General features: G+C 35.2%; 1 protein-coding gene across 2 annotated transcripts; it reads left to right on the top strand.

Annotated features, from left to right (window-relative positions):
* Positions 1-781: 781 nt before the first annotated feature.
* On the top strand, positions 782-19,574 carry LOC140823356 (myosin-1-like). Of its 2 annotated transcripts, none has more exons than XM_073184649.1 (23): positions 782-1,843; positions 6,042-6,143; positions 6,222-6,365; positions 6,456-6,606; positions 6,702-6,729; positions 8,248-8,413; positions 8,588-8,651; positions 8,770-8,783; positions 8,866-8,950; positions 9,249-9,352; positions 9,457-9,595; positions 11,247-11,365; positions 11,451-11,603; positions 11,689-11,778; positions 13,140-13,217; positions 13,928-14,086; positions 14,453-14,659; positions 15,608-15,813; positions 15,907-16,042; positions 17,186-17,315; positions 17,394-17,540; positions 17,883-17,950; positions 18,714-19,574. In XM_073184649.1, exons 1-23 carry the CDS (start codon positions 1,499-1,501, stop codon positions 19,374-19,376), a joined length of 3,498 nt encoding a protein of 1,165 aa, XP_073040750.1. In that variant the 5' UTR covers positions 782-1,498; the 3' UTR covers positions 19,377-19,574. The 2 variants fall into 2 exon arrangements, with proteins under 2 accessions (XP_073040750.1, XP_073040751.1); XM_073184650.1 differs by having other exon boundaries at positions 1,666-1,843; positions 6,077-6,143.
* The last annotated feature ends 96 nt before the right edge of the window (positions 19,575-19,670 follow it).

Here is a 19,670-nt window from a genome sequence, read left to right as displayed (position 1 = left end):
ACATTTATTATTTTAATTAAATATGAAGTTTCCAAAGTTCATTTTCTTAATAATCTATAGCACCTTTCAAAGTTACATATAATGCTAATTTGTAATATCAAACCAATTTCAAAAAACCTTGTCATTAATTAATTTTTTCGAGTAAGTTTCAGATATGATTTCTTTTTCGTTTTGTTTTTTTTTTTTTTTGGAAAAATTTCCAGAAATGAATTTGAATAGCAACAAAAAGGAATTTAACACATGCTACCAAAATAATTTTTTTAAAAAGGAAAGAGTAGGTCTTTTGTGAGACTGTCTCACAAATATTTAACTTTGAGACGGATCAAACCTATTGATATCCACAATAAAAAGTAATATTTTTAGCATAAAAAGTAATATTTTTTTATGGATGATCCAAATAAGAGATTTGTCTCACAAAATACGATATGTGAGATCGTTTCACACAATTTTTTCCCAAAAGAAATGCAAACAATTGATAATTGTGGAACTTATTTTTTCAACCACTTATAATAATATTGGCAAAAACTTGTGTGAGACGGTCTCACAGGTCTAATTTGTGAGACATATCTCTTATTTGAGTCATTCATTAAAAAATATTATTTTTTATGCTAAGAATATTACTTTTTATTGTGAATATGGGTAGGGTTAACCCATCTCACAGATTAAAATCCGTAAGACGGTCTCACATAAGACTCACTCGATAATATTTGTTTGTGTAAATTCTATGAATAAGAACATTAATATTAATATCAAGAAAATGAAGATAAATTTGTTTCGCACCCAAGATTTGAAAACAAGACGGGACAGAGGCAATAGCAACCACCCGACCACGATGTTTGCCTTTGAAGTTTGAAGGCGTCCATTAACGTCGACTCCTCAACAAATAAAGAAACAGAGAAAGATTTTTGCTGCTCTCTCTTCTTTTTGGCCGGATATTCTCGCTCCTCCTCGCTGTTTGCCTAGATTCTCTCTCCCATTATTTGGTGCCCATGATTTCGGCTTTTATTTAATCTGGACTGTTACTTTGAAGAATTAGCTCTTTTCCCACAATGGTTTTTTTCGAAAAGATCAAAACTTTAGAGAATTGGTCGATCGGGGTTGTGGGAATTGTGAAGATGTGGAGTTTCTTTGGATGAGGATGAAGCAAGTGTGTTACGATTTGAGGTTTTTGGGTTTCAGTGGTTTCTTGTATGTGTTCCTTGAGCTCTGAGAGTTTTCGTTATTTTCCCCAATATTTTCGGGGTTTAGGTTTTGGGTATGAGATTCGGTGTTGGGATGGCTTCATAGTATGAGCTGCTAGTGAAGAGTTTCATTACTGTCGTTGGATTTTTCATTTTAGGATGGATGGTCCCCTCCACAACCATTCGGTTGGGCACCTTGGAGCGTGGGACCGCAAAATTTGAACTTTGATTCACCGATTCTCTTTGGATCCAGTCATAGCTCCGTGAGTGCGATTCATTGAGCTGTGGAAGGAAAAGGACCGGTCTTGAGTAAAAAAATGTCGCATGAGAAAGTTAGGCGATCGCCTGCCTTTCAGGCAATTAAATCTTTGCCTGGAGATTTTAGGCACGACGGTTCTCCGGGAATTGGAAAGATGATGGTACCTGGTATTGCATCAAAGAATGTTGAACTGTCGATTGACAGTAAGCAGGGCCATGATAATGGCAGAGGTGATGTTTGTTCCGGTGATGATGAATCACCGTATGGTAGTTTGGATGTGTCAACAAAAGATGGGTCTTCGTTGGGTGATAGTTTTAAGGCTTCAAATACGCCTATCAGATCAAGCAAGCAGTCGTATGTTGAGTCCAGGTGGAACAACACCACTCCATATGCATCAAAAAAGGTATACACGGGAGCTTTCACAGAATTGAAATGCATTTCTTGCGCTGCTGGAGATGCATATTATTTATTGTTTCTATTTTTTTAGTTGCATCTATGCCTTCCTCTCAAGCTTTTATGGCTGATGGCACGGACGTAGCCAGAAAATTTTTTGACATAGGGCTGAATGACTCGATAAACAACAGTGACTAGATATAAGCTACTGTCCTGCGATTTTTCATCGATTGTGCCACTAAGACCTCATGGTATATAAACAATAGGGAATTATATGTGAAGCTGTTCCTGTTTCAATAGAACAAGCATTGTGCCACTAAGACCATATGGTATGAAAATGGTCCATCATTTCAATTGATATGTAATGATTTCATGTACGCTAATTTAAAAGACTCTATATTCATTCAGCAACGTACATCTATCTATCTATCTCATGTGTATGCTCTGGTGAAAATAGAGCAGACAGATTAAAAAAAAATTAAGAAAAAGAAAATTATAATTGCTATGTATCTGTCCTATAAGATTGGCTTAACACGACAGTGTGCTGAGGATGATGGTTGCCCACATGCCATACCGCACAAAACACAGAATAAGCTATTCAAGAAAAATAAAAAAGGGATGTGAAGAGGGTAATGTGATTTGGCCTCCACCATGTGCATTTGCCTATTCAAAAGCACCCTTCCTTTTGTATTATAATATATCATAATCTATCCACAGCAGTAATAAATCTAAGTGTGGATCAATAGCTAACATAAAAAAATATTATTAATAACTAAAAGATATGAGCACAGGAAGGAGATTAATTGAATGGGTGTTAAAAACCCCAAAATCACAACTCATACAAATATTAAGTGAATTGTGTGTAACCGATGAGATTATAGTTTAGTATATTAAGTCCATACCACAAAAGTACCTTAATTTAGAAAATGGGAGATGAGAAAAAAGGGACAAATTCATTCTATAATTCATATGCAATTATAATTCTAAGTATATTTTATATCATCCACGCACGGAATGAAATCCTAGCTTGACTCCACTACATGCTATAATTCTTATTACATTATTTAATCGACCCTTAATTTTTATACAACAGAGGATTCTTATTCTTATACGTATAACCTTGTGTAACAACAATTAATGATAGATTATACTAGGAGGCTTCTGCGAACGATTATAGATCACATGGTTTATATATATTTTATGGAGATATATTTCTTCGAAAATGAATTGATTATATTTAGTGTATTCAATCAGAATAAATTTGGACAGAGAATATATATTATAAATATCTGTATCTGTCATCCAAATAGTCATAATTTTGTTTCATTAAAGAAATGGAGTAATTAGAAGATTTGGACCACAAGTGCTTCCGAAAATATCACAGCAACGTTCTTATGAGTCACTGATCGTGGCATAATTTTTTTTTTAGCCAGGGCTGGAGCCCACCCCAGCCTTTGGGGTGGCTCCGTCCCTGGCTGATGGGGGCAGACAAGGAAATGATATGAAACTTCCTTGCCTCTGATTGGATCTGATGCGTCCCTGCTTATATGACCAGTCGTGTGAATTCAATCATGAAATAGGAAATTAGATAACAATTAGGAAGAACATCATGTTGTAATGGAGTTGAGTCAAAGTTTTTCTTTAAACTTTTTTTTGAGTTCCTTGGAGCCAGTGACTTTGTTTGGAGGGTGGTTTCAGACTCTAAGGCATGCTCTGTTTATTGTTTATCTAGAATACTGGAGTTTTAATAATGACGTCTATGAATGAAATTTCTAGTTAAGAACCTGGAATTTGGTTGTAAGATTACTTACTTTGGAATTGCACCTTTATGAAATTGTATCACCGACTAGTGAGATTAGTGGTTCGAGGAGGGACAAAAATCAGATTTTGGGAGGATATTTGGTTGGGAGATTCATCTTTCCGGGAGTTGTTCCCATCTTTGTTTCGTGTCTCCTTGGTTCATAATTTGCCTATCTCTTATTTTGCTCACTTTGATTTTTCCACAAATGATTTTCTTGGGACCTTCATTTCCGTCGATCACTCCGAGAGGAGGAGGTCACGCAGCTATCTTCACTATTAAGCATTCTAGAGGGGGTGAGATTAGTGGAAGGAGTTGATGATTTTCAGCAGTGGGAGGGGGATCCATCCGGGAGGTTCTCGGTCAAATCTTTTTTCATGCATGATAATGGCGCTCATGATTTCAAATTTTTCAATATCATTTGGAAAGTGCCTATTCCTTCACAGGTTCAGATTTTCTCATGGACGACAATCCTTGCTAAATTACCGACAGCTGAGATGATGCAAAAGAGATATCCTAATTGTTGTCTTTGTCCAAAGTGATGTGTGTTGTGTCATCAGGAGGTGGAAACACAAGATCATTTGTTCATTCATTGCAAATTCACTCATGCATTGTGGGCCAAGGCTTTGGTGGAATTGAGACTGATTTGGGTTGTGCCGAGGACAACTAATGATTTGTTTAATACGGATCTTGGCCATATGCTCGGTAAGAAAGGTAAGATTTTTTGGAGAATGGTAATCCACGGAGTTACATGGGAAATTTGGTTGCAGAGGAATAGAAGAATTTTCCAAGAGTTAGAAGAAACAACGGAAGATATCTGGGGAAAAGTCAAGTTCACGTTAGCCAATTGGATTGGAGCGGATAAAAACTTTTATGGAGTCTCTACATTTGACATTTTAAGGGATTGGTCTTATGTGTATTGTTAAAATTAGATGGTTTTATTTGGGTGCAGTGGATCGCTAGTCCATTTTTTGTAATGTTAAAAGAACTATATTAATAAAATTTATGTTGCTCATCAAAAAAAAAAAATTGTATCTTTAGCTGTGGAAAAGCGAAAACCAGTCCACTTAGTTTCAGACTAGGATAAGTCTTTTATGACAAGTGACATGATTTTATCTTTTAATTATTTTTCCCATCCTTGATTATCACACATATTGACTCAATGAAATAATTTTGAGAGTTAGACATCTCCACAAATAAGTATCTGACTAATAAGAATGACTATTGTAAACTTCTATTTTTTGTATGGTAGTCACCTTGCATACACTCTCACACAGTTCGGTCGGTGTTTTCTCTCAATATGGCATAATTTATACATCAAAGTGTCTGTTCTCTTCTTATAAATCTCATGTTGACACGCTTGGCGATTTATGTTCATTTATGGCACCACCCAGCATCATTCGGTGCATATACCATTTTCCTCGAAAAATTATCTTTTCATGTAAGGTTTTCACTTCTGATTGGTATACTTGCATTTTCAGATTTTTTCCACGTTATGAATCTTTATTAGTCGACTCATACTCCCTCCATGTTAGCAATTCAGGGTCTAATGTTGATATAAGTTAAACTTTGGTTTATGGAATTTTGCACTAGCATCACATATTCACATTTTGTGGTGACTTATAAACAGATATCTATTATGTTACCATAGACATGTGGACATTATTTAGATTGCAGATTGCTGAATGTGCTGGGTCGTTGTAGCACAAGAGTAACTATTTGTATTGAAGTGTTTCGATAGAGGATTGTTTGTGTGCTTGAAAATATCTTTTATGAGATAATTTCTATTTATTTGAATGGAGCGTTAGCAGCATATATAAATTTTCAATAGCAATAACTAATTCGTCCAACCTAGACTATAGATGAGAGATCGATGCATTCTCCCATTAACTGCAATTGTGTTTTACATTGTGACAATAGAAAATTATTTCCAAAAAGTTTGCATGATAAAACACAAAAACTTGTAGTTAGATTTTAGTTGTAGAGAGAGAAGACAGAGAAGAAACTGAAAACACTTTGTTGGCTCAGTTGGCTGTAGACCTGCATAGTAGATTTTTTCACCCTGTAGATAAAAAAAAGTAGTTTACTGTGGTTTATAAGAGAAGACGTGTATATTGAATGGAATCAAATCATATTCATAATAACCAAGTACATCACTTATTTATTCATAACAAATCAAATGGATAAGAAAAATTAATCTAATCTAAACTTAAACTTTAAAATATAAACACTAGATAGATAGTTATTTAAGAACCTATCCTTATTTTAAATTCAAATATCAGATATTTGCTGTTATGTTTTAGTTTGAAGTAACCTCGGCAAGTCCTCTCTGATGATAAATCTTGTTATCATTGATCTTATAACCAAGTTATTAAGTTTGAATATAAAGTTATTAAGTTTGTATATTCAGAAGCTTCAGTCATGGTTTCAACTTCCTGATGGTAGTTGGGAGCTGGGGACAATTATTCAGAACTCTGGAAGTGAGTCATTGATATCATTGCCTCAGGGAAAAGTGAGCACAACTTATTATGTTTGGATTAAATTTTATATCAGTTAAATTTATCCCTCTTTAATTGGGATTCCTGCGTAGGTGTTGAAAGTAAATTTGGAAAATTTGGTACCAGCAAATCCAGATATACTTGATGGTGTAGATGACCTGATGCAGCTAAGTTATTTAAATGAACCATCGGTATTGTACAATCTAGAATATAGATATAACCGGGACATGATTTATGTAAGTGTACACATTCATGTTGAAAATTTATCTTAAATTTCCTGTTTTACTAACTGCCGGATGCTTTGTTTATGTCTCTTTTCACATCAGACCAAAGCTGGCCCAGTTCTTGTCGCTATTAATCCCTTTAAGAAAGTATCATTGTATGGAAACAATTATATTGATGCATATAAGAGCAAATCTTTGGAGAGCCCCCATGTTTATGCCATTACTGATATGGCTATGCGGGAAATGATCCGGGGTAATCCTCGTTTTGTGAACTATTATATTACTCTGAACAGCAACTAAGGCTTGGCTGGAAATTACTTACCTGAGCAAAATTTTTTCCCCTTGCAGATGAAGTTAATCAATCTATCGTTATAAGGTCAGCTAATCAACAGTTGTTTTTCCTTCTTGCCATCTCTACCTTTTTGAATTGCTAAATAAGTTTTTTGTTGTTGTTTCACGAGTCTGTAATGCTTAAGTCACCGAACATGGATTCTAATACAGCCACTTATGGTATAAAACCTTTTTAGTGCTTTGGGTGATCCAAACTTTCGATTTTTGTTAAAGAAAAATTTCATAGCTGGAGGACTCACAGTGGTTGATGCCAAACTCATGCCAATCTTTTAAATTTTATGAACTGTTTTAAATTTTTGTTAAAACAATTCTGGGAACAGTATCTGATAACCTGCGAGAATGAGCCCGACATTATGAAATTGGATACAAGAAGTATCTGCAAGGTTTGAGATGCTTGATGGTAGCAGTAAGAGAAAATTACTTTTTTAATCATGTAATTTACACTTTTTCTTTTTTAGTCGTGTTAATGGTGAATTTCTATTTTTAGTCCGCTAACTTGCATATTTTTTTTCTATTTTTTGTCATCTTAAGGTGAATTTTCATTTTTAGTGATTTAACCAGTTTTTTTTTCCCATTTTTGATCATTTACTTTGTATTTTTTTGTCTTTTTTTTACCAGAAGACATGATGGATAAAAATGAAAAAATAAACCACAAGTTGTGTGACTAAAAATGAAAACTTATCGTAACAAAACAAAAAATGAAATGCAAGTTTAATGACTAAAAACGCAAATTCATTGTTAACAAGACTAAAATTGAAAAAATTTAAATTACAAGGAAGAAAAATGTAATTTTACCGTATCAGTCATATACATAGTCAGCATGCATCTCCTTGGTCATACCTGAGTATCACATCATTCGACCGCAACAACCACAGTTTACTTAAAAAAGCTTTCAGTCGAGTTTGATCTTTAATCTTGGCTAATGTGACCACACTTAAAAACATGCACTGGATTCAACATGGCCTACTAGACCAAGTTAATTTTGAAATCAACTGAAGAAACATGCTAGCGTGCTAGGTCTGGAAATTGTTCCATCTGTATTTGTTTTAACTTGGTTGTTTTGTATAAAATTATTTTTTACTAGTGCAGATTCGGTGTAAGGAGGATTGCTTTAGCATTTTTTGTTAGGGTTGTGATCACTCCAACAAAACTTTTGAGCGCTTTTACTTTATAGTTTACAGGATTCAATGGAACATCCTCCACTCCCTGTAAAATAGGCTTTTCTCTTGTGGTTCACAGTTGTTCTTTTTAATGGTCTTCTTTGAGCATCTACGCAGTTCATTATCTTAGGTGAGGGTTCCTTGACACGCCATATTTTCTGTGAATCGGCTGCCATTTAGTGTGTATTAAGAAAATATATTGATACAACTTCTTTGTTTGCTTTTGTAATCCGTTGGGATGGATACAGTTATCCCGGAGGCCGGAATATGTTGATGCTAAGCCTTTAAACTTTTCCTTACGATTTAATTTCTGCTCAACTGATTTATTTAATATTTTGATCCACATAATAACGTGTGATTCTGCTCAATCTCTATTTATCCAGCGGTGAAAGCGGAGCTGGAAAAACTGAGACCGCAAAGATAGCAATGCAGTATTTGGCTACTCTGGGAGGTGGTAGTGGTATTGAGTACGAGATACTGAAGACTAATCCAATTTTGGAAGCCTTTGGTAATGCCAAAACGTTAAGGAATGACAATTCAAGTCGATTTGTGAGTTGTTTGAGTTATATTATTTTTATCTTCATAGCCGGCAAGCATGAGACATCCGTGTTTTCATAGTTGACATACACGAAACTTCTGCACTCATGTTGTGGAAATGAGTCAAATGCCTTCCAAAGTTTTCTAGTTTGTGAACTTTGAGTAACTAGTCTGTCCTGTCTGCAGGGAAAGCTGATTGAAATTCACTTTAGTGAAGCTGGAAAGATATCGGGTGCCAGGATTCAAACTTGTACGATCACGTTCAGCATAAGAATTCAAATTATTGTGTACCCTCGTGCAATTACAAAGACTGATCTGATTCATTTTATTTTTGTTTTGTTGTCCAATGCATTTGTTGTTCCCCATAGTTCTACTTGAGAAGGTAATTTTTAAATATCCTAGTGGTTTGATTTAAATAATTGGGTTTTTGATAAAAGACTCAGGCTGGCTGTTTAAATGGGCAGTCCAGGGTTATTCACTGTACAGAAGGAGAAAGGTCATATCACATATTTTATCAGCTTTGTGCTGGGGCTTCACATATCATGAGAGGTATAGCAGTGTTTTCAATTCATCTATGTTGTTTTGATAACAATTAACAGCCTTGCAAACTGAGTATTATGAACGAATGGAGTAAGGGTACTCTAATCTTGTTGTCCTGAGATTTATATGGGTTTGTGCTGGTTGCACTTTCACTATTGATAGATTAGATACTGATTTAGTATCTGGTACTCCTTCATGCGATAGATTAGATACTGATTTATTTTCTGGTACTCCTTCACGCCTCACACCTCTCTCTTGAAAAAATATTGATGGAGCTTTTTCTTTGTCTTAATGTCTTATCATGCAGAAAAATTAAAATTGAAGAATGCGGATGAGTTCATGTATTTGAGGCAAAGCAATTGCTTTACAATTCCTGGCATCGATGATGCAGAACAGTTTCAAGTTGTAATGGTATCTACCGTCATGGACTAAATCTAATCATCTCAATCTCTGACCTTTTCATATCCTCATATCTTACGCTAAAACACTTATAAATAATATCCCTCCTTGCCCAGGATGCTCTGGATATTGTTCATGTTAAAAAAGAAGACCAAGATAGTGTATTTGCCATGCTATCTGCAGTTCTATGGCTGGGGGAAATCTCCTTCACAGACATTGATAGTGATCACCATGTTGAACCAATTGTGGATGAAGGTGATGATTTTTCAGAATTCACTTTGAAATGATATTGCATGAATTTATGTTGTTAAGATCGAAAATAAATTTAGACATAATTAATAAATTTATCTCAAAGTTTTTCGGTTGGGTTAGCAACATTGAAATTTTGTTTTTGTCTGTTGGGTTCTCAATAAGTCAATTAGCATGAACTGTGCGGAAGTAGGCTTACTGCAACTGGTTGAACAAATAGCTTATCAAGAAAATCAGTAGGGGTTAGCTGAATAATAAGGTAGGTGGACTAGAAAGTAAATAAACACAAAGTTGTTTCTGGATGTTCGGAGATTTCAATATTCCAGCATCACCCTTTCTTCTTCACGGAAGGTTTATACTCAAAGATTTTGGTAATTATAAGCAATTTGAAATCACTCACTTCAGTAAGATTTAATGCTACATAACATAAACTTTAATAAAACTTCAATTTAAAAACTTTGAGCAGTAAAACTTTTTACACTAAATTACACAGATTTCACATATAAATTATAAACACAAATTTGATCATCAAAATGATCAGATAATGATTTATCATCGTGCGCTGGCTATTTCATTTTTGCTCACGGAAAGCTTCTTCAGAGACGATCAGTTGTTTTCAATAAATCAGCGATAGATGGTGTAATTGTGTAACATTCAAAGGTTGTCAAGTGATCTATTTATTGCTTAATCTGCAACGGCAATCTTTCAATATAATATATCCGTTTGCAAATACAGATGTCGGTGTTGCCATGCCATCGTCTTTTTTGACATGTTCTGGTTGTGCGCCGAAACCTTATATTTTGTTAAGATTCAATGACTTTTGGTACGAAAAGCTTTATCTGCTATTTCATCTTGGTTCTGATCCTTAATCACCGATTATACCGATTCTTCAGGGAATGCATGGATTTGGACTGACTGATCAACTAGATAAACTATCAGTTGAGCTTTATCAGTCAACTTTGAATCGGTTTGGCTGTCAGTATCATACTTATGAATTATTAGTTTGGCTTGTAATTAGTTAGGCTTCTTAGAAAACTCATTCTTTAGCAAATTCGGTTTTTCACCATGAATTTAGTTTGATTTGGCTATATAATTATCCGTTGGATCAGCAATCTTGTTCAATCGCCTAAATTTAAAATGTTCCAGCACATGGTAAAGTAAATCAAGCTTCATGTGATTAGCTTGCCAAAACCAATCCTACATTGTTTTGAGAAAAAGAGTTGTGATTTCAGACTTGTAAATTTCACATATGAATAAGGTGCATCTTACGGTAATGAAACTTCTGTATCTAAGTTCCCTGGGACATTTACATTTCTGGTATCTCTGATGATTGGACACATGAACTAGGCAAGATACAAAAAATCGCCATATTAAAGTTGTATTCATTCATCACTTTCTTCCTGAAGAATTGGTTTCTTGTTTGAATTGATTCTGTTTCCCTCGACATTTTTTGTTTGCTCGTTCTTTATCAAAATCTTTTGAGATGTTTTAAAAACAGGCTTGTCATTTCATTGCCTTAAGTTTTATATTTAATATTGTGTATCAGTTTTATAAAAAACATGTGATACAAAAGACTATTTCATAACTCCAGCGAGCTGCATGGATTTCTGCACGCTGTTTGTGCAATTTTCAGGTCTAATCAACATTTAATTTTCAGGGCTAATCAATGTTTCAACGATGATTAAATGTGTTGTTGAGGAGCTAAAGCTAGCATTATCAACTCGAAAAATGAGAGTTGGAAATGATACAATTATTCAGAAACTTACCCTGGCTCAGGTTTGTTACGCAAGGGTGCCAACGATATCGATGACTTGTTATGTTTGCACTTAATTTATGGTATATTGTTAATTGAATTTTTCAGGCAATCGATACAAGAGATGCACTGGCCAAATCAATATATTCTTGTTTGTTTGACTGGCTGGTTGAACAAATCAATAAATCCCTAGCAGTAGGTAAAAGGCGCACAGAAAGGTCCATCAGTATTCTGGATATTTATGGCTTTGAATCATTTGAGGTGTGCGCCTTTCCTGGTACTTCAATTACTTTTGAGGTTTTTTGTCTATTTCTTTTATGACTGCATTTACTATTTTGTTCATTAGAGGAATAGCTTTGAGCAGTTCTGCATTAATTATGCCAATGAAAGGTTACAACAGCACTTCAATCGCCACCTGTTCAAATTGGAGCAAGAGGTGAACAATTTATCTTTTACTTCCGGTGCTTGTAAATTCTATATTTATTTGTCAGGTTTAAGTATCGTATTTAAACTAAGAATTATTGCTTGTTTATGTAGCCCCCCCATTCATGTCAATCTTCTCTTTTTAATTATATAAGCGTTTTATTGGTTTTTCGAAAAAATATAAATGGTTCCTGGTTCCTCTATTTTATATGAATCATATGCTATAAAATATTAATGTCTGAAGCCACCTGAAGCTTTTCTAAATAATTATGATTACTATCTTAATATACGAGGAAAAGGAAGTTTGAACCAACACTGATTTCATGTGTTGACAAATTTATCGAAACCTGTATGGGGATGCTTGAAAAATGGATCAGTGAAGTATGAGGAGCTACACTCGGTTCAATGCCAGTCACAACCTCACAGGATGTGCATAATCCTGTCTAATCTCCTTTGAAAATGTGTCAATCACGCATATGTGAACAGTTAGCAATATATTCTTCTGTATACAGTGCACTCGATTGCTAGAATAAACTCTTTCCTTTCCCAAATAATCCAAACCACCTGGGCACTAGCTTTAGTGAGTTTTGCACGACGAATTTTCTTGCCTGTGATTAGAATGGTAGGGAATTTACTACCCCTATTGTCAACCCGTGATCCTCCGTTTATGATGAAAAACTTGCATACGGATCCCTACTTTAGGTCTCAAAATTGATGTTTTAGTCACGTCCATTGAAAATGTTTATCAATTCAAAGTCGCTCTTTGGAAAAGTCCTGATGGTTTTCTATGATTAGAGCCAGTTTGCAAAGAGAGAACTGTTATTTTGTTACACTTGATTTCACAGACATTTTACTTCAATTGATCAATTTATTGAAAACAGGGAAATTTGGCAGTTGTCTCACACCAAGATACGGAATAAAATTAAAAGTTTCCTTATAAGATTAAGCACACTTTTATATTTTGAAGATGGCCTAGATAAGTTCAATATTCCTCCTAAAAAAATGATGGCTTTGGAGTTAAGTCCCATGTATACTTTAGGGTTACTATGTCTTACTTATTGTCATAAGAAAACCTGTGAATAAATTCTATGAAATGACTTCAATTAGATGGTGTTTTTTTTTTTTAATTTTGTTTCGAGAATGGAATCACGTCAGCCATACATTAATGGTACTAATCTTATTAATTTTTCTATATATTTAGGACATGAAGAAAATCATGTTATATTATTTGATTTTTTACTCAAGCTTTCTTGGAACAAGTTATTATATAACTGAAGGAAAAATTTTGGTCCACGAAGCAAATTCCAGGGAAATGGATGAAAATGAACGGTTAATGTCTGTTCAATATTTTGAAGTTTAAAAATTCTTCTCCAGGAATACATTCAAGACGGCATTGACTGGGCAAAAGTTGATTTTGATGACAATCAAGATTGCCTTGATCTTTTTGAGAAGGTATGAAAGCCAACTTTCAGATATTTTAGACAACTAATTGTCTCATCTGATGCTTGCTGTTTAAACTGCATAAATTTTTAGCTTTAAATCTCTTTTACATAACCTTACTGAGGATAATTGCACTGTGCAAGAGCATTTTCTTTATAATTCATTTTACGTTGATGTATGGTGAATGTTGAAGGCATGTCCGACACATGTTCGTTGCTAAATAACTTAAAAATTGGCTAGGGGCATATATTATGCGACCACTCAGAGTTTTCATTTGGACCAAAATTATGGTATGTCCCCCTAGTTTAATATTTAATACTTGGTATTTACAAGATCATTAACCAGTGAGACAACATAGCTCCATGTGGATGTTCTTTGGAGCTAAAAACCAATCGGTAGAATGAAATAAAACCATGGTAAGCCCAGGCAACAAAACATTTGATGTTGACAAGGAAAAGATATACTGAGGGCATCTTAGGTACTACCACGCAGAATCTCCATTTGGACAAATATTCTGGTGTCTCCCCCAATTTTAATATTGAATACGGATTCACAAGGTCCTACATGATCATTCTTTCGGATTCACAAGGTCCTACATGATCATTCTTTTTTTAAAAAAAATCTAATTTTTGGTGGAAAATAAACTGAATACAGTTGACTTGGAAATTTATGTTTCTTTTATTTTTCTTCCTCATGGACCTATTAATTATTGTCTTGTGCAGAAACCTTTAGGGTTGCAATCCTTGCTAGATGAGGAATCAACCTTTCCAAATGGCACAGATTTGACCTTTGCCAATAAGCTCAAGCAGCATCTGAATTCCAACCCATGTTTTAGAGGAGAAAGAGGCCAAGCTTTTACTGTATGCCATTATGCAGGGGAGGTATTCACTTTTATTACTGAAATCTTTACAGAAATAACCACTGTTTCATTACCACCTTCTTTCCCCTCGTCAATCCACTCACACAGAAAGGTGAAAGAAGTAAATGCAAAATAAAATTCTAGTGGCTATCTTTTCAAAATCTTAGTTGTTGGGGACGGGCCAGTTCTGATATTTACATTCTTCGCTATACCATGACTGCATAAATGGTGACATTGTGCTTGTTGGTCTATATTTTTATTGCTGTTTGTATGTGCTACAAACAAGTACTAAAAATGTTTTAACCGACCATAACAATAATTTCTAGAACTTTTATGCTTAATTTGCTCTTGATCTGCGAGACTTTGCTGTCTTCTTTGCTCATTTCAGGTTACTTATGATACAACTGGGTTTCTCGAGAAGAATCGGGATTTACTTTATTTAGATTCCATCCAACTTTTATCTTCTTGCGCATGCCACCTTCCTCAGGCTTTTGCGTCCAATATGCTTTCTCGCTCCGATAAGCCTGTTGTAGGTGCATTACATAAATCTGGCGGAGCAGATTCACAAAAACTAAGTGTGATGACAAAGTTCAAGGTAACAATCACGTCTCCTTCTTAAAGGATTATGGAGATTAAATTTATGTGCAAGTCTGGTGATCTGGGTTGGGATAAGCTAAGTTGCCAATTGAAGGTGCTATTGCTCGGTACAAACAGATGAATGAGTACTTCGTGGCCATTGGTCTGTCTATTGTATTTCATCAGTATATATTTCTCCTTTTAATGTGATGTCAAAATTATGATGACATGATTGGCATCAGGTAGTATGAATGACTGATTCAGGAAGTTAACAAAAAGTAGCAATGATATTCTCTTCAATTTGAACTAGAAGTCTAATTATAGCATGCCATGTTTTCAGATCCTTCCTTCTATTTGTATATATGATGAAAAAATCAAGTAAATAGCATTATGTTGTGTTGCGGTTCTATATAAGGTTTTATTGATCAAAACCTGTTGTCTTAGTCTTACCATATTGCCTTGATAAGTTGTAGAACTAGTAACAACATGAATTAACGGGTGATATGGACCATATTCTAGTTTAATAGAATCACATGGTCTAACCAGAACTTAAAAGTGTGATAGGTTCCCAGATTTGATACGAATCACATGGTCTAACCAGAACTTACAAGTGTGATAGGTTCCCAGATTTGATACTGCCAAGGATTATCCTTGTGGGAGCATACTCATGATACATGTTTGGCTACATACGTTAAGTTTGCGTGTCAAGAAATGTGGTCGAATAATGATCAATGTTGAAAATTGTTAAAACCTGGTTGCTTTTTTGTTTGTTTACATTCAAACTCGCTTGCCATTTGGATTTAGTAAGTATGAACTTGGCAGGGTACGGTGCCCTATATATTTCTTCTTTGGAGTGTGGGATGATGGGGGTTGGATGTTAAAGGCAGAGGTTTATGAATAATATACTTGAGGCAATGTTTTTATTATATTGTTGATGATGATAGTGGCGTTTACTTTCTATTATCAGGGCCAATTGTTCCAATTAATGCAACGCCTTGAGAGCACAACACCTCATTTCATACGTTGTATAAAGCCCAACAACTTTCAATCTCCTGGTAGCTATAATCAGGGTTTGGTCCTACAACAGCTTCGTTGTTGTGGAGTCCTAGAGGTTGTAAGAATATCAAGATCTGGTTTTCCTACTAGAATGACTCATCAAAAGTTTTCCAGAAGGTAAAGGAAATGAAATTGGCCATCATTACTTATTTGACTTCATACATTTTCTATTTTTATTCGATTTGTGTTCTCGCCTTCCACCTTTGTCAGGTACGGTTTTCTTCTATTAGACCATGTTGCATCACAAGATCCGCTGAGTGTTTCTGTAGCAATTCTTCAGCAGTTTAATATTTTACCCGAGATGTATCAAGTTGGTTACACAAAGTTGTTTTTCCGGACTGGTCAGGTGAAAAACTCACTCTGTTTGTATATTGGTCCTTTGCTCTTTATTTGAGGAAACAATGTTAAAACATGCTGGTAGTTAATGTAGACATAAATAGGCCCGAACAGTTTTCTGTTTGTGTATGCTTTTATGTGATTTTCCCATCTAGAGTGCTGGCTTAATTTTTTTAATCAACTCCGACAAATTTGAGATTCACGGTTGGCAATGTAGAAAGATGCTATAGGTTAATAAAACGTCAATTTATACCATAAGATTGTGTGTATGGTCCTTTTAATTATTAGTCATACCACTAAATTATGGCCACTGAACTTATAAGTCCTAGTTTCTTTCGAGCATTACTCTCTTGTGCCCAACGAAGGTTGCAAGAAATGTTGAGAAGTATTCTGCTTAAAAAGGATAAAAATTGTTGTCTGATGATTAACCCCAATAGTTATTCAGAAGCTGTTAGCAATCTTGACATTATTATTGCTCTAAATCAGATTTTACTGTAGTTAAGTGAAAATCATCCCCAACAATGTGGAGCAGGCGACACTTCATCTTCGAGTGTTTGGATGTGCTTTTTTTTCAGCTGAATATATACGGGTGGGGGATTATTAGGTATTGAACCTTCACCTCTCCCGCATTGGAATAGGGGATGCCACTTGACCATGATGTCACTGGAAGTGCTTGGGAATATGTGTATCATTGAGATAAATTCATATCATGTACTCCTTGATGAAAGTGGATCACTAGTCCACTGATGTACCTTGTCTAAAATTATTATTAATAAAATATTGTTTCTTATAAAAAAAAGAAGTGCTTGGTTGGGTTTTCAGTGAAGCTTTCTCTACTCAAAAAACGGCACATGTATTGAAAGTTATTATAAGAATTCTGTTCATTTATTTATTTATTTATTTTCAAAATTTTTTCAATCAACATATTATATCATGTTCAAAATACAATCAGTGCTAATCTTACTCGTCCTAGTATGGAAAAAGATTTGGAACAATTTATCGAAGATGTTCTGTATATCTTGTTGCTAGATTAACGCAAATTCAGATGGGATCCTGGAATTACTGAATTCAGATACTTTATCCAGGATACTTGCACTATCTTATCATCGTCCTTTATGAACATTAGTTTGTGACTTATTGTGAGTTGTTTCAGATTGGGGTACTCGAGGATACAAGAAATCATACCCTCCATGGTATCTTGCGTGTTCAAAGCTGTTTCCGAGGTCATCAAGCTCGTTGCCATTTAAAGGAGCTTAAGAGCGGGATTGCCTCACTTCAGTCATGTATGCCTTATATAGAAAACGATTATCATAATATTTACCATTTATCATCTCTATGAGCAACAAACCCTTTCAATGCAGTTGTTCGTGGCGAAAAATCTAGAAAAGAGTTTGGAGTCTTATTAAACAGACATAGAGCTACTATATCCATCCAAAAGAGAGTAAGAGCAAGGATTTACGGAAAGAGGTTCCACGTTTTAAAGGAGGCATCCACTTCAATACAATCAGGTAACCATAATCTGTATTTACTTGGTGACTGATGACTTCACCACCCCATTAAAGTTCATGCAATGTTGCATATTCTGGAATCTGAATATCTGCCAGTTAGTCTGTGGGCTGTTTTTTTTTAGCTCAAATTTTAATTCAAGCTGACAAGCTTTTTCACATGCTGATGAAAAGTTTTCAACATTATTTTAGAAGCCGACATGACTGAATTTTTAAAGATAGTGACTCCCTGTCTTGTTGAAATCCTAGACACTAGCAGGACAAATCCTGATCCTCGTGACTCATTGTTCTAAGAGGCGAATATTGTACTGATACAATTTTTTTCCTCTCATTTTTCTTTTCAAGTAATTCGTGGCTGGTTGGTCAGAAGATGCTCAGGAGATGTAGGCTTGCTGCAGTTTGGAGGAAGAAAGGTACACTTGACTCTTTCGGTTTTCTTATTGAAAAACCTTAAAGGGTCAGATATGTTTTGTTGGCAGCAAGGGAGTCACCGCTGATTCAGTTTCTTTGCTGTTAAATTTTTTGAGGAAAATTGGATTCTTAAACCGAAGTGCACACACTCGTATCATTGCAAGTACTTACAATTTCAAGATCCATTCCAAAACAGTTAAAAATCCTTTTTTTTTCAGTGTTGTCCTGTTAATGTACTAGAGTCCGATCACACACAAATGTCAACATACGTATCCTAGCTCTAGATTCGATTTTGGCACAAAGAATACCACTGCTATCATGAGGGCGGAAACTTTACCTTAAATGAAACTGTTTCATAACCATTTTTTCTGAAATTTATTATCGTAAATGTAAGCCAATCACTTCCAAAGTGCCATTCAATTCCCTTTCTAGTGTTTATGATTTATCTGCCTTTTTCATGTTTAAATGTTGATTGAACTCTCAACTTCAAACAGTCCAGGGTTTTCCCCTAATATGGAGTCTGATATGTTTGTCTTGATGTCTCTTTGCGATTGTTGCTATTTGACTTTTACATTGATATCTGAAATGAAAAAAGTATAATTGGCTGGAAGATATGTTATTGAACATATGTTGATAGTTAAGATTGTTCTTGACCAAATGGGGAAATGTGTTATTTCAAATTTGTTCATGCATTTGCATATTTCTCCTTTATATGAGTTGTGCATTTTGGAATTATATCTCTCACATTATTATGTTGCAAATCAGGGCAATGAGCCGGAAGAGGTACTGGTGAAGTCATCTTTCCTCGCTGAAATGCAGCGTCGTGTCCTGAGGGCTGAAGCTTCTCTGAGAGTAAAAGAAGAGGAGAATGATATCCTTCACCAAAGGCTTCAACAATACGAGAATAGATGGTCTGAATATGAGCTAAAAATGAGGTCCATGGAAGAAGTGTGGCAGAAACAGATGAGATCACTGCAGTCTAGCCTTTCAATTGCAAAGAAGAGTCTGGCTTTTGATGATTCCCGCAGAAACTCGGATGCATCAGTGAATGGAAACGATGACAGAGAATCTAGCTGGGAGAGTGGTAGCAACTTTAGGAGTCATGATATCAATGGCACAAGATCATTAGGTGCTGGTTTAAATGTCATCAATCGACTTGCTGAGGAGTTTGAGCAGAGGAGTCACGTGTTTGTAGATGATTCCAAGTTCTTGGTGGAAGTTAAATCCGGGCAGGTCGATGCAAGTTTGGATCCAGATCGCGAGCTTCGAAGATTAAAATCTATGTTCGAAGCTTGGAAGAAAGATTATGGAGCCAGACTGAGGGAAACAAAGGTGATTCTCCACAAGCTCGGAAATGAGGAAGGGTCATCAGGCGAAAAGGCAACAAAGAAATGGTGGGGGAGGAGGAACAGCACAAGGATAATTTGAGTTGCATTGCGTTTAAGTTTAATATCCTTTTATATGCTAGGTACTGCACTTTAGATTTAAGCTGACGTCATCTGATGAAATATCATGCATAGCTGATGATATTTGTTCCACTCTTGTAGGAAGATCTGTGGACTGCGATAGCTTTGAGTATGTATGTATATGTATGTTTTTTTGGCCCTTTATTGATTTTTTAAGAAATGGTGTTGTAACGTTTCTCTCAGAAGACCAGCATTGGGTATAACATTTCTTTATCAGATGGAATTTTCTCTGGTACGAAGCATAAGTTAAAGTATG

The sequence above is a fragment of the Primulina eburnea genome, chromosome 2, assembly GCF_022965805.1.
Source record: "Primulina eburnea isolate SZY01 chromosome 2, ASM2296580v1, whole genome shotgun sequence".
Classification (NCBI taxonomy): domain Eukaryota; kingdom Viridiplantae; phylum Streptophyta; class Magnoliopsida; order Lamiales; family Gesneriaceae; genus Primulina; species Primulina eburnea.
This window is presented reverse-complemented; position numbering and strand designations above follow the sequence as displayed.